Below are 22,933 nucleotides of genomic sequence, written 5' to 3' on the forward strand. Positions count from 1 at the left end.
GCCTTTGGGTCACTGACTTCCTCCTCACCCACCTTTTCCTCCTAGGTTCAGGCCCGGTCACAGAGAGAAGGGGCTGTGTGGGGCAGCCCCCTCTCCCAGCCCCCGCAGCCTGCGTGATGGCTAGACCTCCTTCTGGGATCCTGGGGAAGTGGGAAATGTCAGCACTGCCGCTCCTTCCCTGCAAGGGGGCGCTCCTGGGCTCCCGCTGGCATCTCGGGGGGTCTCAGGAGGGCTCCATGCTGGCTCCTGGCCGGCGACGCGTGCTCGTGGCTGCATCCAGGACCGTGCAGAGCCAAGAAGTGAACACGGTGGCTTCCCTAGACGGTCACCTTTTCTCAAATGTTTGAGGCACACACCCTTTATTGACATAATGGGCCTGCAATATTGTATTCGTTTCAAGTGCCTATCGTAGTGATTCAGTATTTTATACATTATGGAATGATCCCCATGATAAGTCTAGTTACCATCCGTCACCATAGAGCGTTGTTAGCATATTATCGACTGTGTTCCCCCTGCTGTGCTTTTCGTCCCCATGGCTTATTTATTTTATAAGTGGAAGTTTGTACCCCTTCATCCCCTTCACCTGTTTCACCTGCCCCCGCCCGCCCTCGCTGCTCTGGTAACCAGCCGTTTGTTTCCTGTATCTATGAGTCTGTTGCCATTTTGTTTTGTTTGTTCATTTGCGGTTTTTTTATTCTATATATAAATGAAATCCTACTGTATTTTCTTTCTCTACCACGTTTCGCTGAGCATAATATTCTCTAGGTCTATCCATGTCTTCACAATGGCAAGATTTCATTCTTTTTTGTGGCTGAATAATATTCCATTGTGTCTATAGACCCCATCTCTCTCTATCCATTCATCTATTGATGGGCACTTGGGCTGCTTCCATAATTTGGCCGTTGTAGAACAATGCTGCTGCTCACATAGGAGTGCATGGATCCCTTTGAATTTGTGTTTTTGTATTTTTTGGATCAACACCCAGGAGTGCAATTACTGGATCATATGGTAGTTCTATTTTTAACACGGTAGTTCTATTTTTAACTTTTTTTTTTTTTAATTTTTTTTTTCCAACGTTTATTTATTTTTGGGACAGAGAGAGACAGAGCATGAACGGGGGACGGGCAGAGAGAGAGAGGGAGACACAGAATCGGAAACAGGCTCCAGGCTCTGAGCCATCAGCCCAGAGCCCAACGCGGGGCTCGAACCCACGGACCGCGAGATCGTGACCTGGCTGAAGTCGGACGCCCAACCGACTGCGCCACCCAGGCGCCCCTCTATTTTTAACTTTTAAGGGAACTTCCATACCATTTTCCACAGTTTACATTCCCAACAGCGCACGAGCTTTCCTTTCTCTCTATATCCTCACCAACCCTTACTGTTTGTGTTTTTGATTTTAACCACTCTGACAGGTGGGAGGTGATATCTCATCGTGGTTTCGATTTGCATTTCCCCGATGACGAGTGATGTTGAGCATCTTTTCATGTGCCTGTTGGCCATTTGTATGTCTTCTTTGGAAAAATGTCTATGCAGGCCCTCTGTCCATTTTTTAATCGGGTTATTTGTTTTGCTAAGTAGTGTAAGTTCTTTCTACATTTTAGATATTAACCCCTTCCTGGATATATGATTTGCAATTATCTTGTCCCATTCGGTAGTTGTCTTTTTGTTTTGATGATGGTTTGCATGAAAAGCTTTTTAGTTTGATATAGTCTCGTTTGTTCATTTTAGCTTTTGTTGCCCTCGTCCGAAGAGACTGAGCCAAAAAAATAAAAATTGCTAAGTAAACATTTAAAAGAAAGAGAGAGAGGGGAAAGAAAGAAAGAGAGATGAAGGAAGGGAGGGAGGGAGGGAGGGAGGAAGGAAGGAAGGAAGGAAGGAAAGAAAGAAAGAAGGAAAGAAGGAAAGAGAGAGAGAGAGAGAGAGAGAGAGGCACCTGGGTGGCTCAGTTAAGCGGCTGCCTCTTGATTTCTGCTCAGGTCATGATCTCACAGTTCATGAGATTGAGCCCCACCTCAGGCTCCACACTGACAGCACAGAGCCTGCTCGGGATTCTCTCTCTCTCTCCCTCTCTCTCCACCCCTTCCTCACTCCCACTCTCTTTCTTTCTGTCTCAAAATAAATGAACATATTTTAAAAAGAAAAAAAGTGTTGCTCTTATATCAAAGAGCTCATTGCCTATGTTTTCTTCTAGGAATTTTATGGTTCCAGGCCGTATTTTATGGATTAAAGTCTTTAATCCATGTTAAATTTCTTCCCATTGTATATTCTTTTTTAAAGTTTATTTATTTATTTTGAGAGAGCGAGTGAGTGAGCATGTGGGGGAGGGGCAGAGAGAGAGAGAGAGAGAGAGAGAGAGAGAATCCCAAGCAGGCTCTGCAGTGTCAGCACAGAGCCTGATGCAAGGCTAAAACTCACCAACCATGAGATCATGACCTGACCTGAAGTCAGAGGCTTAACCAACTGAGCCACCCAGTAGCCCCCGCTGTATACTCTTGCCTTCTTTGTTATAGATTAATTGACCACATATGCACGGGTTTTTTTCCTGGGCTCTCTGTTTTATTCTATTGATCTCTGTGTCTGTTTTTATGTCAGTACCACATTATTATGAGTACTATAGCTTTGTAGTATAGCTTGAAACCTTGGGGATGATACCTCCAGCTTTGTTCTTTTTTCTCAAGATTGCTTTGGCTATTTGGGGTCTTTGTGGTTTCATACAAGTTTTAGGATTCTTCTAGTTCTGTGAAAAATGCCTTTGGTATTTTGATAGGGATCACATTGAATCTGTAGAGTGCTTTGGGTAGTACAGACATTTTAACAATATTAATTCTTACAATCCATGATCATGGTATGTCTTTCCATTTTTTCATGTCATCTTCAATTCCTTTCATCAGTCTTAAAGTTTTCAGAGTACAGGTCTTTGACTCTGGTTAAAGTTATTCCCATGTACTTTATTCTTTTTGATGTAATTGTAAATGGCATTGTTTTCTTAATTTCTCTTTCTGATAACTTGTTATTAGTATACAATTTATGTATGTTCATTTTGTATCCTGTGACTTTTCTGAATATATTTTTCAGTTCTAATAGTTTTTTTGGTAGAGTCTTTGGAGTTTTCTCTATATAGTATCATGTCATCTGCAAATAGTAACAGTTTTACTTCTTCCATTCCCAGTTTGGATGCCTTTTATTTCTTTTTCTTGTCTAATTGCTGTGGCTAAGACTTCCAATATAGGTTGAATAAAAGCAGTAAGAGTGGACATCCTTGTCTTATTTCTGACCTTAGAGGAAAAGAGCCTTCAGCTTTTCACCACTGATATTAGCCGTGGGGTTGTCATATATAGCCTTTATTAGGATGAAGTATGTTCCTTCTATACAACCTTGTTATGAGTTTTCATCATAAATAGATGTTAAATTTTGTCAGATGCTCTTTTTGCATCTATTGAGGTTTTCATATGATTTTTATCCTTCATTTTGCTAATGTAGTGTATCAGGTTGATTGATCTGTGGATGTTGAACCATTCTTACATCCCTGGAATAATTGCCACTTGATTGTGGTGTGTGATCCTTTTAATGTATTGTTGAATTTGGTTTGCTAATTGAGGATTTTGGCATCTATGTTCATCAGGTATATTGGCCTGTCATTTTCTTTTCTCATGGTCTGTTTGCCTGGTTTTGATATCAGGGTACTCCTGGCCTCAAAAAAAGGAATTTGGAAGCATTCCTTCCTCTTCAATTTTTTTAGGATAATTTGAGAAGGACAACTACGAACACTTCTTTAAATATTTGGCAGAATTCACCTGCAAAGCTGTCTGGTGCTGGACTTTTGTTTGGAGGGAGTTTTAAAATTACTGATTCATTTTTATTACTTGTAATCGGTCTATTCAGATTTTCTACTTCATGATTCAATCTTGAAAGGCTGCACGTTTCTAGTTTTTTCGTTTCATTGATCTTGCTGTTGTTGGGTTTTTTAGTCTTCATTTTATTGCCACTCTGATCTTTATTTCTTCCTCTTACTAAATTTGGGCTTTGATTGATCTTTTTTTAGTCCCTTTAGGTATAAAGTTCAGTTGTTTATTTGGGATGTTTTCTTGTTTTCCGAAGTACATCTGTATCACTATGAACTTTCCTCTTAGGACTGTTTTTGCTTTATCCCTTAGATTTTTTTTTTTAATTTTTTTTCAACGTTTATTTATTTTTGAGACAGAAAGAGACAGAGCATGAATGGGGGAGGGTCAGAGAGGGAGACAGAATCTGAAGCAGACTCCAGGCTCTGAGCTGTCAGCACAGAGCCCGACGCGGGGCTCGAACTCCCGGACCGTGAGATCATGACCTGAGCCGAAGTCGGACGCTTAACCCACTGAGCCACCCAGGCACCCCTGTTAATATTTGTTTTATACATTTGGGTGTTTCTATGTTGGGGACATAAATCCCTACCACTATTGTTAATGAAAACTAACACAAACACATTATGGAGAAGACTGTAAAATCTGTATGAGCTTTCAAAGATAACATGAGAGATTGTGAAGGTATTTCCTTCTCTTTTTTGAATGTTTTATTTTATTTTTTGAGAGAGAGAGACAGAGTGTGAGCGGAGAAGGGGCAAAGAGAGAGGGAGACACAGAATCTGAAGCAGGCTCCAGGCTCTGAGCTGTCAGCACAGTCGAACTCACAAACCATGAGATCGTGACCTGAGCCCAAGTCGGACACTTAACTGACTGAGCCACCCAGGCACCCCTTTGAAGGTATTTCCTTCTTAAGACAGACACTTCAGAGTATACCTCAAAGTCGGTGCAAGTGCTCTCTCCACTCCGGTAGAAAAGTTTGAGAAATGTTAAAATAATGCATTTCCCCTCTGTGTGTGATTACTGTTTTAATAAAGATTCATCGAGGGGTGCCTGGGTGGCTCAGTTGGTTGAACGTCCAACTTTGGCTCAGGTCATTATGTCCCAGTTTGTGGGTTCGAGCCCCGCGTCAGCCTCTGAGCTGACGCTCTCTCTACCCCTCCCCCATTCACGCTCTGTATGTCTCTCTCACCCTCTCTCTCTCTCAAAAATAAATTTTAAAAATAATAATAATAAAAATAAAATAGGGACTCCTGGGTGGTTCAGTCGGTTAAGCGTCCGACTTCGGCTCAGGTCATGATCTCCCAGTTCGTGAGTTCCAGACCCGTGTCAGGCTCTGTGCTGACAGCTCAGAGCCTGGAGCCTGCTTCTGATTCTGTGTCTCCCTCTCCCTCTGCCCCTCCCCTGCTCACGCTCTGTCTCTCTCTCTCTAAAATAAATTTAAAAAAAATAACAAAAATAAAAAGATTCACTGAGACTCTAAGACCCAGATGAATGCTTCCCTGATAGTGGGATTTATTCCACATGACTTATGACAGCACACCAGAACCCCAGAACGCTTGAACTGGAAGGGACTTTAGATATAAAATCAGGTTCTTTATTAACAGAAAAAGTCCAGAAAGGAGATGTGGTATGCCCAAGGTCACAGAGCTCTATCTCAAGGTTGCCAACCCTACCTGCTTGGGAAACAATTTTAGCAACCACATGACCCCCACCTCTCCCAGCTCCATAGCTGCTCAGTGAACCCATTGCCTCCTCAGAGGCAGTGACAATCTTCTCGGCTGTAGGTCTACTGCTCTCTGTCTGTCTCCCCACAGGGGTTTCCAGAGCCACCCAAGGTAGGTTTCAAAGCCCCAGAAAAAAAGATGTACACAAGCTGTCTCCATCCAGCTTTTTGTATCACCTGCTTTCTATTCTCTGGCCTTGGCAATGGCCTAGTCATAGTCTCTCTACCCAGGCATTTTTGCATTATTATAACCTTATTATCTTCTATTAGTCACTGATTATGGTTTGTCTTAGGGTCCTGGCAGGAAACAGATGGCACACTTAGGGCTCCTCTGAAGCAAGTTTAAGGGGGGACTATGTACAGAGGGCTGGTGAAGCACCCATAGACCAGCAACTGCAGGAAGCAGCTACCACCCATGCATCCAGAAGGACAATGAGAGGAGGTGAGGTGACATGAGCCCAGCTAGAGCCATGGAAGGAGGGCCACCCAGCCGGAAAAACACAGCCACTGGCAGAACTGCAGTGAGGAGAGGAAGGAGTGTGGAAGAAATGCCCTCACCTCTCTTTCTTCCCTCCTCCTGGCTTTTTCCAGGACTTCCTGTTTCTAAAACCCCTCTGGAAGCTACATGGCAAAGGAGCCCAGATGAAACAGTCTACAGGGAACATCCTCCCAGGTGGGGAAGCAGAAAAAGGAAGGGGGGCAGTGCAAGGAACAGAGAATACCAGCACGTGGCTAATTTCTTTCTCCCATTTATGTACTCTGCTTGTAAAGTGCCACATCAATAATTTCTCTCTGTTTCTTGAGCGCTGATCACTGAGTTCCAGCTGGCTGGATATTTTGTGTGGTCTTATTAGACCAAGCATCAGCCAGAAATGGCCAATTACAGGACAGCATATTGCAGAAAATGTTCTTACAGTGAAGTCATATTCTGTGAGCTTTCTTTTTCACGGTTCAACAAGTTCTGCCAATTTAATTGCCCCAAACCCAATGTCTTTCTTCTTAAACATGCTGAAATTAGATATCTCTTCCATTTACGTGAACGGTGGGTGAATTTTAATATTGTATTGGGCTGAGAACATCACATTCTTAACTTTCGTGATCTAGCAGGAAGCCCAGGATCAGTAAGGCCCTGGCCCAAACAAAGCTGTGGGCTAGGGGATTGGTTACTGGGCTTCATCTCATATGTCAGTTTGAATCACTAGATCGCTGTGCTGACAAGGATTATGAAGTTGCATCTCAGCAGTGCCACAATTGATTAGTGATGTCTGTCATGGGCATAGACAAAGGAGCAGTGATGTAAGTGCCATCTTGGACCTAAACAGTTACCTAGCTTGGCTTTTGGTAGCCTCTGTGATTTCCTCCTCTACCAGCCTGTGACTTTCCACCCTCTCATCCTTCTCTCTTTCTCTCACCATATTGTATCACGCTAAGTGATCCCAGCCTAGGAGAACATCCAGCTGGCTCCACTGGCCAAACCGTCTTACCCAACTGAGCGAGGAACCTGACCGTATTCTTCTCCACAGGCCACCACTCATGTGTACGTGACCATCGTGGATGAGAACGATAATGCACCTGTGTTCCAGCAGCCCCACTACGAGATCTTACTGGACGAGGGCCCAGACACAATCAATGCTAGCCTCATCACCATCCAGGCACTAGACCTGGATGAGGGGCCCAATGGCACAGTTAACTACGCCATTGTCGCAGGCAACATCATCAACACCTTCCGTATCGACAGACACACGGTCAGCAGCTGATGGCGGGGTTTAGGAGGAGGTTCAGCTGGCTAAAGGGGTTAGAAGGGACCTTAGTGACATCATGGGAGATGGGAGCAAAGCAAAGATGGGAGTCTGGAGGAAACTTGGGGGTGGGGGGGGCATCCAATGCAGAAGGAGGCAAAGCTTGGGTGGGATGGCAACAAGGGTTCCCCATCCTGGCCGGGATGTCAGAACATGCCTCCTGGGGTGGTCTGAGGGGACCGCATGAAGAAGCTGGTCCCCGGGGTGCCCCAGATCCACCACCCATTGATCCACCCTGGCCCCTCTCTTATCCCCCCAGGGCATCATCAGTGCTGCCAAGGAGCTGGACTATGAGATTAGCCATGGCCGCTACACTCTGATGGTCACTGCCACGGACCAGTGCCCCATCTTATCTCACCGCCTCACCTCTACCACCACGGTGGGTGGGCGGGTGGGACCGAGCCTCAACTTGGGGAGGACAGGGCCCAGAAAGATTGTCCCGGGAGAAACACCTAAATCCAAGAGCCCTATCCTGGTCTTGGCAACCGAGCCGAACTTGATGTGTGACTGAGGGTCTTACTGAACTTCTCTGTGTGGCTGCATCTATCAGACAGATCGTGACACCTGCCTTCCTCCCCTTCATGGGAAGAGCGCAAACTCTGGCCAAACCAACAGAAGCTCCTACCCCTGCTCTCCACTTCCTAGCTGTGTGACGCTGGGCAAGTCAGTTAACCTCCCTGAGCTTCGCTTCACTCCTCCATAAAAGGGAGATAATAAAACTGTCAGGGTGTGGGAGGGACAGATGAGACCATGGGGAATGACCACAGTGCAGCCATAAATAAAGGTTGGAGCGTAACTATTAATAATGTGATGATGAAGCCCATATAAAGGCTTTAACAATGATAGTAACTCATCCACAGACATAGCTTAAAAGGCCTTCCCCCATCCACGATCCCTGAGGGTTTTGGCATCAACCCGAGGAGACAGGGTTATCAGCCCCACTTCACAGATGAGAGAACTGAGCTCAGCACAGGGCTGGCTGGGATGCAGCCCCAGCTAAGTTTATCCACCATCTCAGGTGCTTGTGAACGTGAACGACATCAATGACAATGTGCCCACCTTCCCCCGAGACTACGAGGGGCCATTTGACGTCACCGAGGGCCAGCCGGGGCCCCGAGTGTGGACCTTCCTGGCCCATGACCAGGACTCGGGCCCCAACGGGCAGGTGGAATACAGCATCGTGGACGGAGACCCTCTGGGTGAGTGGGGCCTGAGCCGGGTGTGGAGGGCGGCACAATCCGGGGGCCTCTCCCCCACCTCACTTAGGAGCTGTGGCCTTGCTCTCTCTGGGCCTCAGTTTCCCCCACCCATCAGATGGTGGAAATACTCTTCTCCCCCCCCTTCTTCATCGGGATATGTGAGAACATTCTGAAATCTGGGAACAGAGACTGGTAGCCTTGGAGGGTCAGAGACCCCTTTGAGAATCAGATAGAAAATGCCCCTGTGTCATACCCAGAGACATAACTCCAGCACGGAGGGAGGACGAATATCCTTGCCCCAAACCATCAGGACCCCCTAGATGCATTCAGCACCCAGACTTTTCTGCACATCTTGTTACCATGAAGAGCCTTCACAGCTACCTCAGTGGTTGTCCTGGGGTGAAGAGCAAAGCTTGCCCTGGCCAGAGAGGTTCCTCAAGTCAGTTTCCACTCGTTTCCATAGAGTAGGAATTCCAAATTTAAATGCCTGCTGGTGTCGGGCAGGAGACATACATGGGAGAAGGGGTCTAGGCAAGACAGTAGGGAGTAGCGGGGGCTGTAACAGCCTGCAGCTCAGCTCCTGCCAGCGTGGCCATGTCAAAATACGGGCCCAGAGAGGCCAGGTCTTCCCATCTTCAAAAGAAAAGCCAGAAGTCCAAATCTTTGCGAAACATCCTGATTTTTAATTGATCACGCAACAAATATTTATTGAGCACCTACCATATGCCAATCATATGCCAAGTGCTGAGGATACAGTACGGTACACAAGAGACCCAAATCCCCGCCCTTCTAGAGCATGCGTTCCAGTTGGAAGACACAGGCAATGAACGTCACTGATTCAGGACCTGAAGGTGGATGTGGGACCTGCAGCTGTCAGTCAAGCCCGTTCCTCAGACCCTTCATACACCCTCATCCTCCCTGAAAGCCCCACTTCCTTCAGAGGACTGCCTGGCCTTCCTTTCGGCGTCCCCCTAATGATACCAAGACCTGCCACGGATTCAGCACATACGAGAGGGACCCGGCCTTGTCTAGCCCCAGCTCACCCCTGCAAGTGGCACCTCTTTATTGGCCCATTTTCCATACGAGGACATCGAGGCAGGGCCCAGTAACCATGCCCAAGGGCACAAAGTAGTGAAGTCAGGATGCAGATGGAAAGTCTCTGCTTTTTTTTTTTTTTTATGTTTTTATTTATTTTTGAAGGAGAGAGAGAGAGCATGAGCAGGGGAGGAGCAGAGAGAGAGTGAGACATAGAATTTTGAAGCAGGCTCCAGGCTCCGAGCTGCCGGCACAGAGCCCGACGCGGGGCTCGAACTCACGAACTGTGAGATCATGACCTGAGCTGAAGTCGGACGCCCAACCGACCGAGCCACCCAGGCGCCCCGGAAAGTCTCTGCTTTTAACCCCTATCTCCGAAAGGAGTAGAATGGCATGAAGTTCCCTGGGGCCAAGCCACTGAGGATAATTTGTAGTGTGGGGGCCCTTGGCCCGCCCACCTCCCTGATCTTCATTCCTCGAGCTGATCTCATGGAGGTCTAGCCTGGGCCCAGTCCCCCAGAGCCTTAGACCTGCCCCCCCCCCCCCCCACCGCCCCGAGTTCTCAGGATCCCTTTCCTTCCTTCAAGAGGGCAGCTGGCTTTGGAGAGCGGGCAGCAGGCCATCTGTTCGCACATGGTCAAGGGGCTGAGACAGGGCTGGGAAACCCCTAGAAAGGGAATCCCCAGTTCTCATGAGCCCTTGGAGTATCAGGCTCAGGAAATCCGGCTCCAACCAGTTTCCACTTCTCTAGGAGGGGGCGGCCTGTGAGGCTGCAGGTGGGCCACAGAGGGCTGTTACTGCAGTTGGAGAGGCAGGGGTGGTGAGTTTGGGTGGAAAGAGTAGGGAGAGGGAATGGCTGGGCATTTGGGCCTTCACCCTCGCCATGCCCCTGTGCTCTGTGTTTCCAGAGCAAGTCAGTGCCCCGCTCTGGGCCTTTTCCCCCAGGTGTCAAAGGGAAAGTGAAAGGAAGTAGCTTTCTCTCTGTCCCCAGGTCCCGGGGGAGGGCACAGAGGCAGCCCCCCTTCCTCATGCTCGCCTCTGCCCATCTTCTCCATCGCCTTCCCTGCCCTTCCTTCTTCTGTCCACCTGGGCTCCCACCTGCTCCCCTCCACCCTTCCCCTCCAACCGCTCTCCGTCCTCACCCCTCCCTCCCAAACCTCCTGCCCTGATCCACTCTGATGGTGGTGTCGGGAAAGACCGCCGTCCCAGGATGCAGCGGGCTGAGACCCAGAGCCCTGGATTTGAATACTGGTTCTGGCGAGAACTGCTATGGGAGCTTAGAAAAGTCGTCACGCATCTCTGGGCTCTCAGTTCATTTTCCAAACGACACTCAATGGTCTCTGAGGTCCCTTCCACATCAGCCTGAGGATCTGAGGTTCTTGCTGTAGACCCTCTCAGACATCTGCCCCCTCAGCCAAGCCAAAATAAGGACGGAAGCCAAAGGGCCAGCTGAGGGTTTTCCAGAACATCAGAGAAAAGAAGTCAGGTCTGACTAGAGGCCACGGGGTGGCCCCAGACCTGGCAGAACCCTGTGTTCTGCACACCACACACAGCACACCAGCTGTGGCTCGATACCAGGGCTGTAGGGAGAGCAGCTGGGGGCTTCCCTGCCCTCAGACCCTCCCGCTCTGTCCTGCCTCGGTGCCTCACCCCTAGCAAGGCGTTCCTTCAGTCCCCAATATCCGGTTTTCCGAGACATGGCATCTGGAAGACATTGCACGTTGCAAAGTACCCGAGACCCTCGCTAATCAGTTTCTGGTCAATAGTGATTTGGGCCAGTGGTGGTTAGAGGGTGCTTGTGTAGAAAGGGGCCCCACTTTTTCAACACAACCCTCTTACTCAGGGTCAGTCCCTGCCCTGCATGGGGCCCGGGGAAAGAAACCAGCCTGGCCTCTCAGGCACGTTGGGCTATAAGCGGGCCCGTGAGCACCTGCACCCTAGCCGTTCTCTGTCCCCCTTGCTCCCGCCCTGGCCAGCCCAAGCGAGGTTCCCTGTGGATCGGAAGCAGGGGACACAGGAGGACCCAGCCCAGCTATCCCCCACCCCCGCTGAGGAAGGTTCGCTGGAGAAAGGAGGGAGAGGCCTGGGCTTTCCACAGCTCTTGGCCATTCCCAGCTAACTCCACCTCCCTTGGGCAACACCCAGGCGAGTTTGTGATCTCTCCTGTGGAGGGGGTGCTGCGTGTCCGGAAGGACGTGGAGCTGGATCGGGAGACCATTGCCTTTTACAACCTGACCATCTGTGCCCGCGACAGAGGGGTGCCTCCACTTAGCTCCACGGTGAGTTTTGGGGCCCCATTCCATTGGCTTCCCCTCACTGACCCCTTCACTGTCCATAGAGATTTCTAGAAATGCCCACCCTGTACCCAGAGGCCACAGGCTGACCGGGAGCCAGTCCAGACCCTCAGGGCCCCCACCGGATTTGCCAGTGCCTCGTGGGGCTCACTGGGGCCTGGCGGTCCTGGCCAGTCAGAGCTCTGCCCACCCAGACAGCCCGGCCTCCGCACCTGTCACTCTGCCATCGCCACCCGGCCCTCTGCCCCATCTCTGCCCCTTCGCCCATTCTGCTTGCTTCTTATCCTCACTTTCATCCTCTTGCCTTTTTTATTATCATTTTCCTCGTCTTCTCCCTTCTCCGCGACCACCTTTACCTTTCCTTTGTCAATTACCATGGCCCTGACTCTCCTGCCCCAACTCACCCATCCCTTCCGCCTCCGCCACCGTGTCTAACAGGACCTTCTCTTCCTTCTCTCTTCTCCCTCCCCGCCATGCCCCCTTTTCTCCTCATCCTGCACCACTTCCTCCTCTTCCCCAACGTGCCCCAGATGCTGGTGGGGATTCGCGTGCTGGACATCAATGACAATGACCCCGTGCTGCTGAATCTGCCCATGAACATCACCATCAGTGAGAATAGCCCCGTCTCCAGCTTCGTCGCCCACATCCTGGCCAGTGACGCTGACAGCGGGTGCAACGCCCTCCTCACCTTCAACATCACTGCAGGCAACCGAGAGCGGGCCTTCTCCATCAATGCCACGGTAGGGAGGCCCCCGGGGTTCCTCTGGGAAAAGAGGACCCTGCCCTAGAGGCTTTTCTGCTCCGCTATCTGGGCTCCTCCTGGTTCAATCTCCTCCTCAGGCTTCTGCCCTCTGCTGGGACGTGGGCGTCTCTGGGTGGTATGGAATCTTGGATTTCCAGCTAAGCCATCTCTGGGGTCCCTGTCATCCCCAAGGCTTGTCATGTGCAGAGATGGAGCCAGAGCCTGAGCTCCTCTTGGTTCATTACCAAGATGCACCAGCAAGTCCCCGTCGTCCTCTTGGAGTATTACCTACCAGCTTGAGCACCACGGGACCCTCAGGGGACCCACCCTTTGAGACAGCAAGACCTGGGCATCGGGGACTCACTCTTTTGCTCTGGCAAGACCCTGCCAGCCCGTTATGGCCTTCTAGACCGTATCTCTGGCGATTTAGGGAGAGAATTCACAGCTATTCCTGGAGCCGCGGGTGAAGCAGTGTGGACCAGAGCCCAAAGTGGGGGACGGGGCACTGCTCAGCTCACCAGCCATCCACATCCCAGACAGGAGTCATCACCGTGAACCGGCCACTGGACCGTGAGCGGATCCCCGAGTACAAGCTGACCATTTCCGTGAAGGACAACCCGGAGAACCCACGCATAGCCAGGAGGGTGAGGCCAGAGGACACGGGGGGGCGGGGAGCGGGACTGCATGCTGGAGGTGGCAGGCAGTATGCCTGGGGATCAGATGCACAGGTTTTAGAGTACGCGAGTGCTGGGTTCAAATCCCTGTTGTGCCTGCCGTCGAGCGTGTGGCTTTGGCAAGTAGATTTCCTCTCGTATCCCTTTTTCCTTCTCTTCGGCAAAATGAAGACCAGCCCTGCCCCAAAGTTGTGGAAAGGACTTGAAGGAGCCAGTGTCTATACAGTCCTCAGCCCAGTGGCTCGCACGTGGCCAACACTCAACACCGGCTGTCCGCTTTCCTCCCCACGCCACTGCTACTTGGGCACACGCCACAGCTGTGTGTGCACACAGGCCTGCACTCAGAAGCTCATACTCTGGGGTTCTGAGAGGGTTGCATACTCCAGGTGGCTTTCCCTCAAAAGCCAAGAGAGTTGGGTCTTTTTGCCAGGAGGGGGTGGGTGTCTCAAGGCAGTCCCTTTGGGGGTAGGAGTCTGCCCTCTATTCCCAGCCCATGAGGTCTGGGGCAGAGCCCTGGCCAAGAGTCCTTGGGTCTGGCTCATCTCAGCTCTGCTTCTGACTGGCTGCCTGGCTCGGTCAAGGCGCCGCTCATTCTGCGCCTCCGGTTCCCCATCTGTATAAGCCCAGGAGACATTCGGCTGGAGGTGGTCATAAGCCACAGGCCCCTCATCTGGCGTTCCTCTCCTTTCTTCCTTCCTCCCTCCTCTCACTTCCGACCTCCTCCTCTTCCCCCCCCCCCACCCCCGCCCACCGGGCTCTCATCCCCCTCCCTGCCTGTGCTGTAGGAGGGCGGATCACCCTGGAAGCAGCAGCATTAAGTGGTGGGAATCGGGAAGCGGGGAGGCTGGTCCACCCCACTCTGCCACCAGCTTGCCCCGTGGCTCTGAATAGCCGCCCCACCTCCGGCCCTTCGTTTCTTCAGCTGTGCAATGGAGATAGCGTCCAGGGGTATGGAGAGGTTCTGAGTAAGGACTATACTGTGGTTTTGGAAAGGCAGGAGGTACAGCACTGGGTGAGAGTTTGTTTGAACCCAGACTGGGGCATCAGGCAGGTCTGCAGGGTCTGAAAGCCAAGACTCATCTTCCTGTCTGAAGTCCTTTACCAGCAGATGGAGCACGATTAAATGTTGTTCGCATCCATCCCATTCAGTTCACAATACCTCTGTGAAGGAGTTAGGATTCCCGTTTGCCAGATTGGAAAACTGAGGCCCAGATAGGGGAAATGATTTGCCCAGGGGCACCAAGAGAGCTGCTAGCACATCAGGGACTTGAACCCAGGTCTCTGGACCTGGTAGGCTTTTTAATTATCTACCTCTCTGCCCTGACCCGCCCCCCCCCCCCGACCTCTCAGCTCCCGTCCAACTGGAGCATTTTGCTAGAACGTGGCCTACAACCTAACCTCCCTTTGTGCCTCCCTCAGGATTTTGACTTGCTGCTGGTCTTTCTGGCAGACGAGAATGACAACCATCCCCTCTTTACCCAGAGCACCTACCAGGCAGAGGTGATGGAGAACTCTCCAGCTGGTAGGTGCCAGACCCACCTGGGAACTCCTGCTGCAGGCACCACCCAGGCCCCAGATGCCTGAGGACCTCCCTTGCACTTGATAGGGGCCCCGCTGAAGCCTGGCTGGGGAGGCAGCCTCGCCACCTGGCTGAACACAGACCCAGCAGGTGCACAAGCGTATGGAGGGAGGAAGGGGCACAGCCCTGAGGGGCTGGTGGGCCCCTGGTTGCCACATCTTTTGAGGACCAACCGAAGAGGCCATAGGTCTGCTTGGAAAAGACACCTGTGGTCATTGGTCCCCAGAGGAGTCTGAAAGCAGCCCCATAACCACCCCCTAAGAGGGGCAATTAAGGTGTGAAGACCACCCAGGAGGGGCTTTGCTCGCCCCTCCCTGCTCCCTCACCCCAGGAGCCCAGGGCATCTTAGAGGCTTCTGGAAGCTCAGGGAGCACCTGGAATCAGAGGAGGGGGACCAAGCGGCCCTGGGTAGGCCAGCCTAGCCCTCTCCCCACACAAGTACACCGAGCCGCCCCGCCTCCCTTCAGAGGGATAGAATCTCCTTTTCACTGTGTCCCCGGGGAGGGCCCCTTACTCCGCCTCCAGCCTCCCCAGACCCGAAAGCTTAGGTCCTAAATCAGAAAGAGGTGAGCTACGTAGGACGTTCCTGTCTCCGGCTAGGCGTCCCCACTCTGTTTCTTAATCTTGCCTGTGTACCCGCTTACACATGTGTGTGCCAATACATGCCCGTGTCCGGGCACACGTGTGGGCTTGCTCATGTGCACACACACACCTAGGTACGTGGGTAGGGGCCTACACAGTGCATTCCATGTGCAAATGTGCCCGCTTGCAGAGGCAGACAGGTGCCCAACCAGGGGGGATCCCAGGCCTGCCAGCGCTCCTGCTCAGTGCACATGTGTGCTCATGACCGTGAACACGAAGTCCTGCACGCTCGTGGGTGTGCCTAGCCGGGTACAACCAGACGCCTATAGGGAGCGTCTTGTACACTTGTATGGACAGACTGGGCTGGAAGCGCATAGCTAGACAGGGCCCACACGCTCAGGGAGCCCCCGACCCTCCCACGGAGCGACCCTCAAAGGCTGCTGGGAAGGCAGGCGCGCTCCGGGCGGGCCGGAGGGGCTTGCTCACCGCTGTTGTGTTTTCTCCCCAGCAGGGCTTTGAGGCTGCTCCCCAGGCATCTGCGTCAGTCTGCCAAGGCTGCCGCAGCCCGGCCCAGGGCTTTCCCCACCCCGTCCACCTCACCTCCCTCCCTCTCATCCATCGTCAGCCATGGCTCACGGGGGCACGGGCGGGGGAGGGGGAGGGCGGGGGCCAGACTGGCCCTGCGGTGACCCCTCTCCCCTGGCCCAGGGACCCCCCTCACGGTGCTCAATGGGCCCATCCTGGCCCTGGACGCGGACCTGGATGTCTATGCCGTGGTGACCTACCAGCTGCTGGGCTCCCAGGGTGGCCTCTTCGACATCGACAACAGCACGGGTGAGGCCTCTGTGCCACCCCAGCACTCCGAGCCGGGCTCCAAGTCTTTCTGCTGGGGTGGGAGTGACCCACTGCTAGACCTAGGGCCTCCTTCTTAGTGACATCCAGGCTCCCCATGGAGACCCCATTCCTCACAACCTCCGTTCCACTGGTTGTTAAGCCTTTGGGGAAGAAAGTCACTGTGTCGCCTTCTCTGCCCCTCTCTCCTCTCTCTCCCCTACCATGCCCCTGTCTTTCTCCGTCCCCTCCCGGTTGGTTCTTGCCCTGTCTCCCCACCATACCCCTTTTCCTTTGTGTCTCCCGGCTGGTGGCGTCGGGCACCAGGCGTGGTGACGGTGAGGTCAGGTGTTATCATTGACCGGGAAGCCTTCTCACCCCCGGTCCTGGAGCTGCTGCTGCTGGCTGAGGACATTGGGCTACTCAATGGCACAGCCGACCTGCTGGTCACCATACTGGATGACAATGACAACTGGCCCACCTTTAGCCATCCCACCCTCACAGTCCACCTGCTGGAGAACTGTCTGCCAGGTAAGCAAGGGACAGGCCCCGGGCCCCAGGCCCCAGGCCCCAGGCCCCAGGCAGGAGCTGCTTAGTGGTCCTTGGAGATCAGAGCCCCACAGGTTGGAGGCAGAATTCACCTGCAGTGGGAAGAAAGAGGGGCAGTAGGGGGTTGGAGAGAGCACTGGAGAGGGAGTCAGAAAAACCAAGCCACGCTTAATTCTCTGCTCTGACACAGTGTTTATCTGTAAAATGAGATTATTAAGATATGTTCCATCTGTGTTCCTGGATGGAAAAACTGTTTTAAATTCTTTTTAACGTTTATTTATTTTTTGAGAGAGAGAGAGAGAGAGAGAGAGAGAGAGAGAGAGAGCGCGCGCAAGCGCATAAAGGGGAAGGGCAGAGAGAGAGGGAGACACGGAATCCGAAGCAGGCTCCAGGCTCTGAGCTGTCAGCACAGGGCTCGAACTCATAGACTGCGTGATCATGGCCTGAGTCAAAGTCGGACATTTAACTGACTGAACCACCCAGGTGCCCCTAAAACTGACTGTTTTAAGGTCAAAATAGGATTAATGTGATTCCCAGCAAAATCAAATATGGTTTGGAGGTTATATTTGATTCTAAAGGTCATCTGGAAGAATAAGAACATTTTGAGATAGAAGTATAAATAAGACAGGTTTGCCCTACCAGATATTATTACGTATTACAAAACTGAGGTTTTTAAAACCATATGATATGAGGGGCGCCTGGGTGGCTCCCTCGGTTAAGCATCAGACTCTTGATTTCCACTCAGGTCATGATCTCAGGGTTCACAGGTTTGAGCCCCGCATCGGGCTCCGTGCTAACAATGCAGAACTTGCTTGGGAGTCTGTCTGTCTCTCTCTCTCTCTCTCTCTCTCTCTCTCTCTCTCTCTCTCTCCCTCTCCCCTGTTGATGCTCTCTCTCTAAATAAATAAATAAACTTTAAAAAAAATTTGTTTTAAACCACATGATACAAGACTCTGGGACAGAGTAACCCAGAAACAGATACTGGTCAATTAAAGAAGGTAATATTATGTAATAAAGGAAACAGTGAAAGTCTCCTGGCTGGCTCAGTGGGTGGAACATGCAACTCTTGATCTCAGGGTTGTGAGTTCAAGCCCCACACTGGGTGTAGAGATTACTTAAAAATCAAATATTTTAAAACAAGGGTGGGGGGCACAATGAAGTCAGTTGTGAAACCTACCTAATGTACAAAATATCTGTTAATATTTAGTGTAGATTTTCACCCTCTATCAGACACTGAGACGAAACCTAAAGACATTCCAGAGAAAATACAGAAGAGTAGAAAGCATTTACAAATAAAAGGAAAAACTCTAGGTAAATATTTTTCTGATTTCTGACGAAGAGGTTCTAAGCATACAAGAAACAAACCTTAAAAAAGGAAAAATATTATAGTTTGATGCATACCAAACTAAATTCCTTTACACCAAATAATAACAACCAATATTGAAAGGGAGACAACAAACTGAGAAAAAGGTATCTGTCACCAGTTACCATAACTATGTAATTTGTACAAATTGACAGATAAATGGACAGAGGTCAAAGGCAGACAATTTGCACAAGATACAACTAATCGTTAAATTAATACAAATTTTTCAATCTCTCAATCACAGACTATGAAATAAAATGAGATACCATTTACCTACAAAGTTTCAAACATGGGAAACAGACAAAAGATAACCACTGGCAAGACGGTGGCAAGAGGGGCCCTTAGGAACCACCAAAAATGTATCTGGCATAAGGTTTTTGGAAGAAGCCACTCGGCTCAGTCACTCCCCATACCCACCCCCACAGGATTCTCAGTCCTTCAGGCCACAGCCACGGACAGGGACAGTGGCCTCAATGGGGAGCTGATCTACCGAATAGAAGCTGGGGCTCAGGACCGCTTCGTCATCCACCCAGTCACTGGGGTCATCCGTGTCGCCAACGCCACCATCGACAGGGAGGAGCAGGAATCCTACCGGCTGACAGTGGTGGCCACCGACAGGGGCACCGTTCCTCTCTCAGGCACGGCCATCATCACCATCCTTATCGACGATATCAATGACTCCCGTCCTGAGTTCCTCAACCCCATCCAGACGGTGAGCGTGCTGGAGTCGGCTGAGCCAGGCACTGTCATTGCCAACGTCACCGCCATTGACCGCGACCTCAACCCAAAGCTGGAGTACCACATCATCGGCATCGTGGCCAAGGACGACACTGACCGCCTGGTGCCTGACCAGGAGGATGCCTTTGCTGTGAATATCAACACAGGTACAAGGGCCTGCTCCCCTCCCACCCCACCCCTGACTCCCTGCCCGTCTCCTTGCCCTCTGCTTTCTTCCCGATGCTCCCTTTTTTCTGTTCCCCCTCTGCTCCTCCCCTTCCCTCAGCTGCTCCTCCTACTCTCTTCCCCTACCCCCACACCACATTGTTCCCTCTCTTTTTCCTCCCTTCCCTGGCTCCTTCCCTGGCTCCTTCCCTCTCTCTTCTCTCCTCCTCCTTCTCCTTGGACCAGCTCCATCTCGCCTTCCAGATTCCCTCACTCTACCAGCGTTCCATGAGAACGCCCATCTCACCACACTCTTGCCAGTACTAAATAAACACTGTTCAGTTTTCACATTTGTAGTTGTATAGGAAAATCATACCTTGTTTTAATGTGTATTTCTTTAATACCCAGGTGGTTGAACACTTTCTTCATATGTATGCTAGTCATTTAGGCCACTGTAAATTTTACATATACCCTTGATGATTTTCTTACACTATCACAAAACAAGGAGAACTGTGGTTTATCTTTCACGATCTACGCAGATTATTGTAACTTTGATGGTTTTCCCATTTCCCCAAAAGTTTCATGTTTTTGCTACTCCAGAGAGTTAGGAAGGGGACATGGGACCCCTACAACTACACTTCTTGGAAGGCCCAGAGAGGGACAGAGAACTAATATGGCTATGACAAAATGCTGAAAATCATTGTTATTCAGAGAAACGCACAGTAAAACAGCAGTGAGATAACAGTTTTCCATATGTAATTAGCAGATATTAGGATGCTGGACAGTATTGAGTATTGGTGACAATATGGGGACATCAGAACACTCGTATACTACTATTGGAGTCTAGACCACTTCCACCATCTAGACAGCAATCTAGCACAAAGTACACTCATACCCCATGACTCAATAATTCTGTTCCTTGGGTATGTGTCCCAAGGACATTCTCAGGTCAGTAACAGGACTATATGTCATGTTTCCTGCCATGTTATTGGTGGTGGGAGTTGGAGGCCACCTGGGCATCTATCCCTAGGAGATTGGAGAGTAAAACATGGTGAGTGTACACCATGAATACCATGCAGCAATCAGAAGCAGTAGACTACATTCACAGAGAAATGTGCGTAGACCTTAGAATGGGATATATATACCACAATCCCATTTGTGTAAATGTAAAATACACAAACACAATATATGATTTTCAGGAACGCTTTCAAGTGGAAAATATACTTCAGTCCATTACAGTGATTGACCAAGGGGAGAAAGAGGGAGAGGGTTGTGGGAATAAAAGGGAATAGATACATACATAAAACAAGAGTGGTATCAATGACCACAGGGTGCAGTGAACCAAAGAGAATGATTCACTCAAAATGCATCTGAGGCCCAGAGTTAAAAAGAAGACAGGAAAACCATGAGCACTAGGAGAATTTAGACAGGTTAGCCGTGTCCCAGGTTAGCAAAATTCCCCCCACAGTAGTTGGTTAGGACCATGGAAAGCTGCCCTGCACCCTGCTCCACCTTATGTTCCACTGATGCCTCTACTACCACTTTTCTCTGTTCTCCCTCCCTATGACTGATTCTCTTTTCTCTATTTTTCTTTCCAGTGTCTTCTCTGCCCCCTCTTCCTCATGACTTCCCTACCTCACCTGCTTACCTTCCCTCCCCTTTCTTCTTGCCAGAGCCTCAGTCCCCTGAGTGCTTCTATCCAATGGGGCTCCCACTTGCTCCTGGCTTCCTTCCCCCTGCCTCTTCCCTTCCACTCCCTTCCCTCTCAAACCTCCTGCCCTGGTCTGCTCTGAACCCTACCGTTCCCCATGCCCTGCTCTACTCCATCCCCTCTGCACCCTGAACTAACTGATGTTAACCCTCTTCTCTCTTCCTCATGGCTGGCAGGCCTGCAGGTTTGAGCTCTGTTTCTCTGTCACTTCCCACCTCATCTCTGCTTCACCCCATTGCCTTCCTCCATACCACACCCCTACCACCCTTCCCATCCTGTGGGGCCCAGGCCGTGGCCCAGCCTTTGCAGACTGAATGCAGCCACCCTCTCCCCATCCTCGCTCCCCAACCTCGGGGACGGGGAGCGAGAGTAGGAAGAGGAGGAGGAGGAGGAGGCAGCGGCCCAGGGTAAGTGACCACCCCATGGCTGGGGACCCGAGGAAGACAGAAGCCCAGCAGGGGATCTGCCAAGGGGGAAGGGAATCCCAGAGGCCACACTTTCTGAGAGGGAGCTGGAGAGAGCAAGTTTCACCTAGGATCTGGCCACCAGGCCCTCCAACAGAGCCAGCCCTGAGACTGGCCCAGCTAGGTCTGTCCAGTCCAAGCCTAAGCCTCTGGAAGTTTCCTCTGTGATTCAGGGGCAGGCAGCAGCCGTGGGAGGCAGTGGGCAGGAGAAAAGAGAACACCTCCTTGCTAGTACTTCCACAGGACAGTCCTCATTCCCCACAATCAGGCCCTGTCATGCCCACGTAATCAAGACAAAGAGGTCGGCCTGACTATCCAGCCTGCCCCACCACCATCCCCTCCAGGGAATACCCTCAGGACTTCTTAGCTGCCTTGACCTTCTATTATACTTGGTCCCCCTAGAATACAAGCAATTTTTAAGTGATAAAATGCACGGAGCATAAAATGCACAATCTTAATTCAATAGTTCGATAGTTCAATAGTGTTCAGTATACTCACATTGTTGTAGAATGTAAGCATTCTTGGAACAAGCGATTACATGGCACTATGCCAAGCACTGTTCTGAACCCTTTGCAAATGGAAACTCGTTTTACTGCCATAATCCTCAAAATAGCCCTATGCAGTAGGTACTCATTTCATAAATGAGGAGGCAGAGGCACAGAGATGTTAAATAATTTTCCCAAGTCCACCTGGCTAGTAAGCAGTGAGTGAGGGGCTGAGTGAGGTGCCCCCAGCTTGCAGGTGGCTGTGGCTTCATCCCAGCCAAAGATGTCACCAGCCTGTCCCAGTTCTACTGGGGACCACTGCCCTTGGTGTGGTTTGGGAGAGCTAGCCAGGAGAGCCCCTGGGAGGCCCAGATTTTAGGGGGCTCCCCTCAGACTGAACCCAGTCTGGTCTTACAGGGTCTGTAATGGTGAAGTCCCCACTGAACCGGGAGCTGGTTGCCACCTATGAAGTCACTCTCTCAGTGATCGACAATGCCAGTGACCTACCAGAGCGCTCTGTCAGCGTGCCAAACGGTAAGGCTCCCCCCGGGCATCTCCTTTGGGTCACTCAGAGCCGATCAGGGCAGAGGCAGCAGGCTGGTAACAGACGTCAGGCTATGCAAAGAGCATGAGAGGTGGCAGCTACCATGAGGCTCAGGATGGCCTTGTGTCCCAGTGGTCAGAGCTCAACGGTGGGGGTCCAGAAGCCCAGGGCTATGTGTGATCTTGAACCCAAAGTCTCAGAGTGGGAAGGAGGCTTGGGTAGAGGCTGGTCGGGCCCTGAGAAAATGACAGAACAACAGAGACGTAGGCCACATTCTCATTATCAGAACTGACAAGGAGGTGTGGCTGGCATGTGTGACAGAAACCTCAGATCTGATAGGAAGCCATGGGGTCCGCCCAGAGACAGGAAAGTGCAAGGAGACGTGAATGTCTGTGGAGGCCACGACACCACTTTGGAGGGCACAGGCGCCAGAGCAGAGAAGGGCACAAGGCCGCCCCCCCCCCCCCCCCCCCCCCCCCCCCCCGCAGCCCTAGACATGAGCTGGGAGGGGCTCCTAACGGAGGGGATTTTGTGTGGGCGGAGCGGGAAGGGGAGGGGGATGTGGAGAAGGGGTAGCCTCAAGTCACCTCTGCCACCTCTGCCTCATGTCCATGAGGCATGGACAGCGGCTGGGG

At 51.2% G+C, this 22,933-nt stretch overlaps 1 protein-coding gene across 11 annotated transcripts in view; it reads left to right on the forward strand.

Moving 5' to 3' along the window:
* CDH23 (cadherin related 23) overlaps positions 1 to 22,933 on the forward strand; it is a 420,227-nt gene that overhangs the window by 381,659 nt on the left and 15,635 nt on the right. For 7 of the 11 annotated variants that reach the window (XM_040485293.1, XM_040485289.1, XM_040485299.1 and 4 more), the window contains 11 exons: positions 7,089 to 7,310; positions 7,624 to 7,743; positions 8,383 to 8,563; positions 11,744 to 11,877; positions 12,423 to 12,632; positions 13,171 to 13,278; positions 14,728 to 14,830; positions 16,178 to 16,303; positions 16,628 to 16,831; positions 18,638 to 19,096; positions 22,172 to 22,288. In XM_040485293.1, the coding sequence (XP_040341227.1) occupies positions 7,089 to 7,310; positions 7,624 to 7,743; positions 8,383 to 8,563; positions 11,744 to 11,877; positions 12,423 to 12,632; positions 13,171 to 13,278; positions 14,728 to 14,830; positions 16,178 to 16,303; positions 16,628 to 16,831; positions 18,638 to 19,096; positions 22,172 to 22,288 (1,984 nt within the window). Of the gene's footprint in view, positions 1 to 7,088; positions 7,311 to 7,623; positions 7,744 to 8,382; positions 8,564 to 11,743; positions 11,878 to 12,422; positions 12,633 to 13,170; positions 13,279 to 14,727; positions 14,831 to 15,977; positions 16,119 to 16,177; positions 16,304 to 16,627; positions 16,832 to 18,637; positions 19,097 to 20,692; positions 22,289 to 22,933 lie in introns of those variants that run through there. The other 4 variants (XM_040485294.1, XM_040485295.1, XM_040485296.1 and 1 more) reach the window with 4 other exon arrangements.

Source organism: Herpailurus yagouaroundi, unplaced genomic scaffold (assembly GCF_014898765.1).
Source record: "Herpailurus yagouaroundi ecotype Mexico unplaced genomic scaffold, PumYag 163, whole genome shotgun sequence".
NCBI classification, from domain to species: Eukaryota; Metazoa; Chordata; class Mammalia; order Carnivora; family Felidae; genus Herpailurus; species Herpailurus yagouaroundi.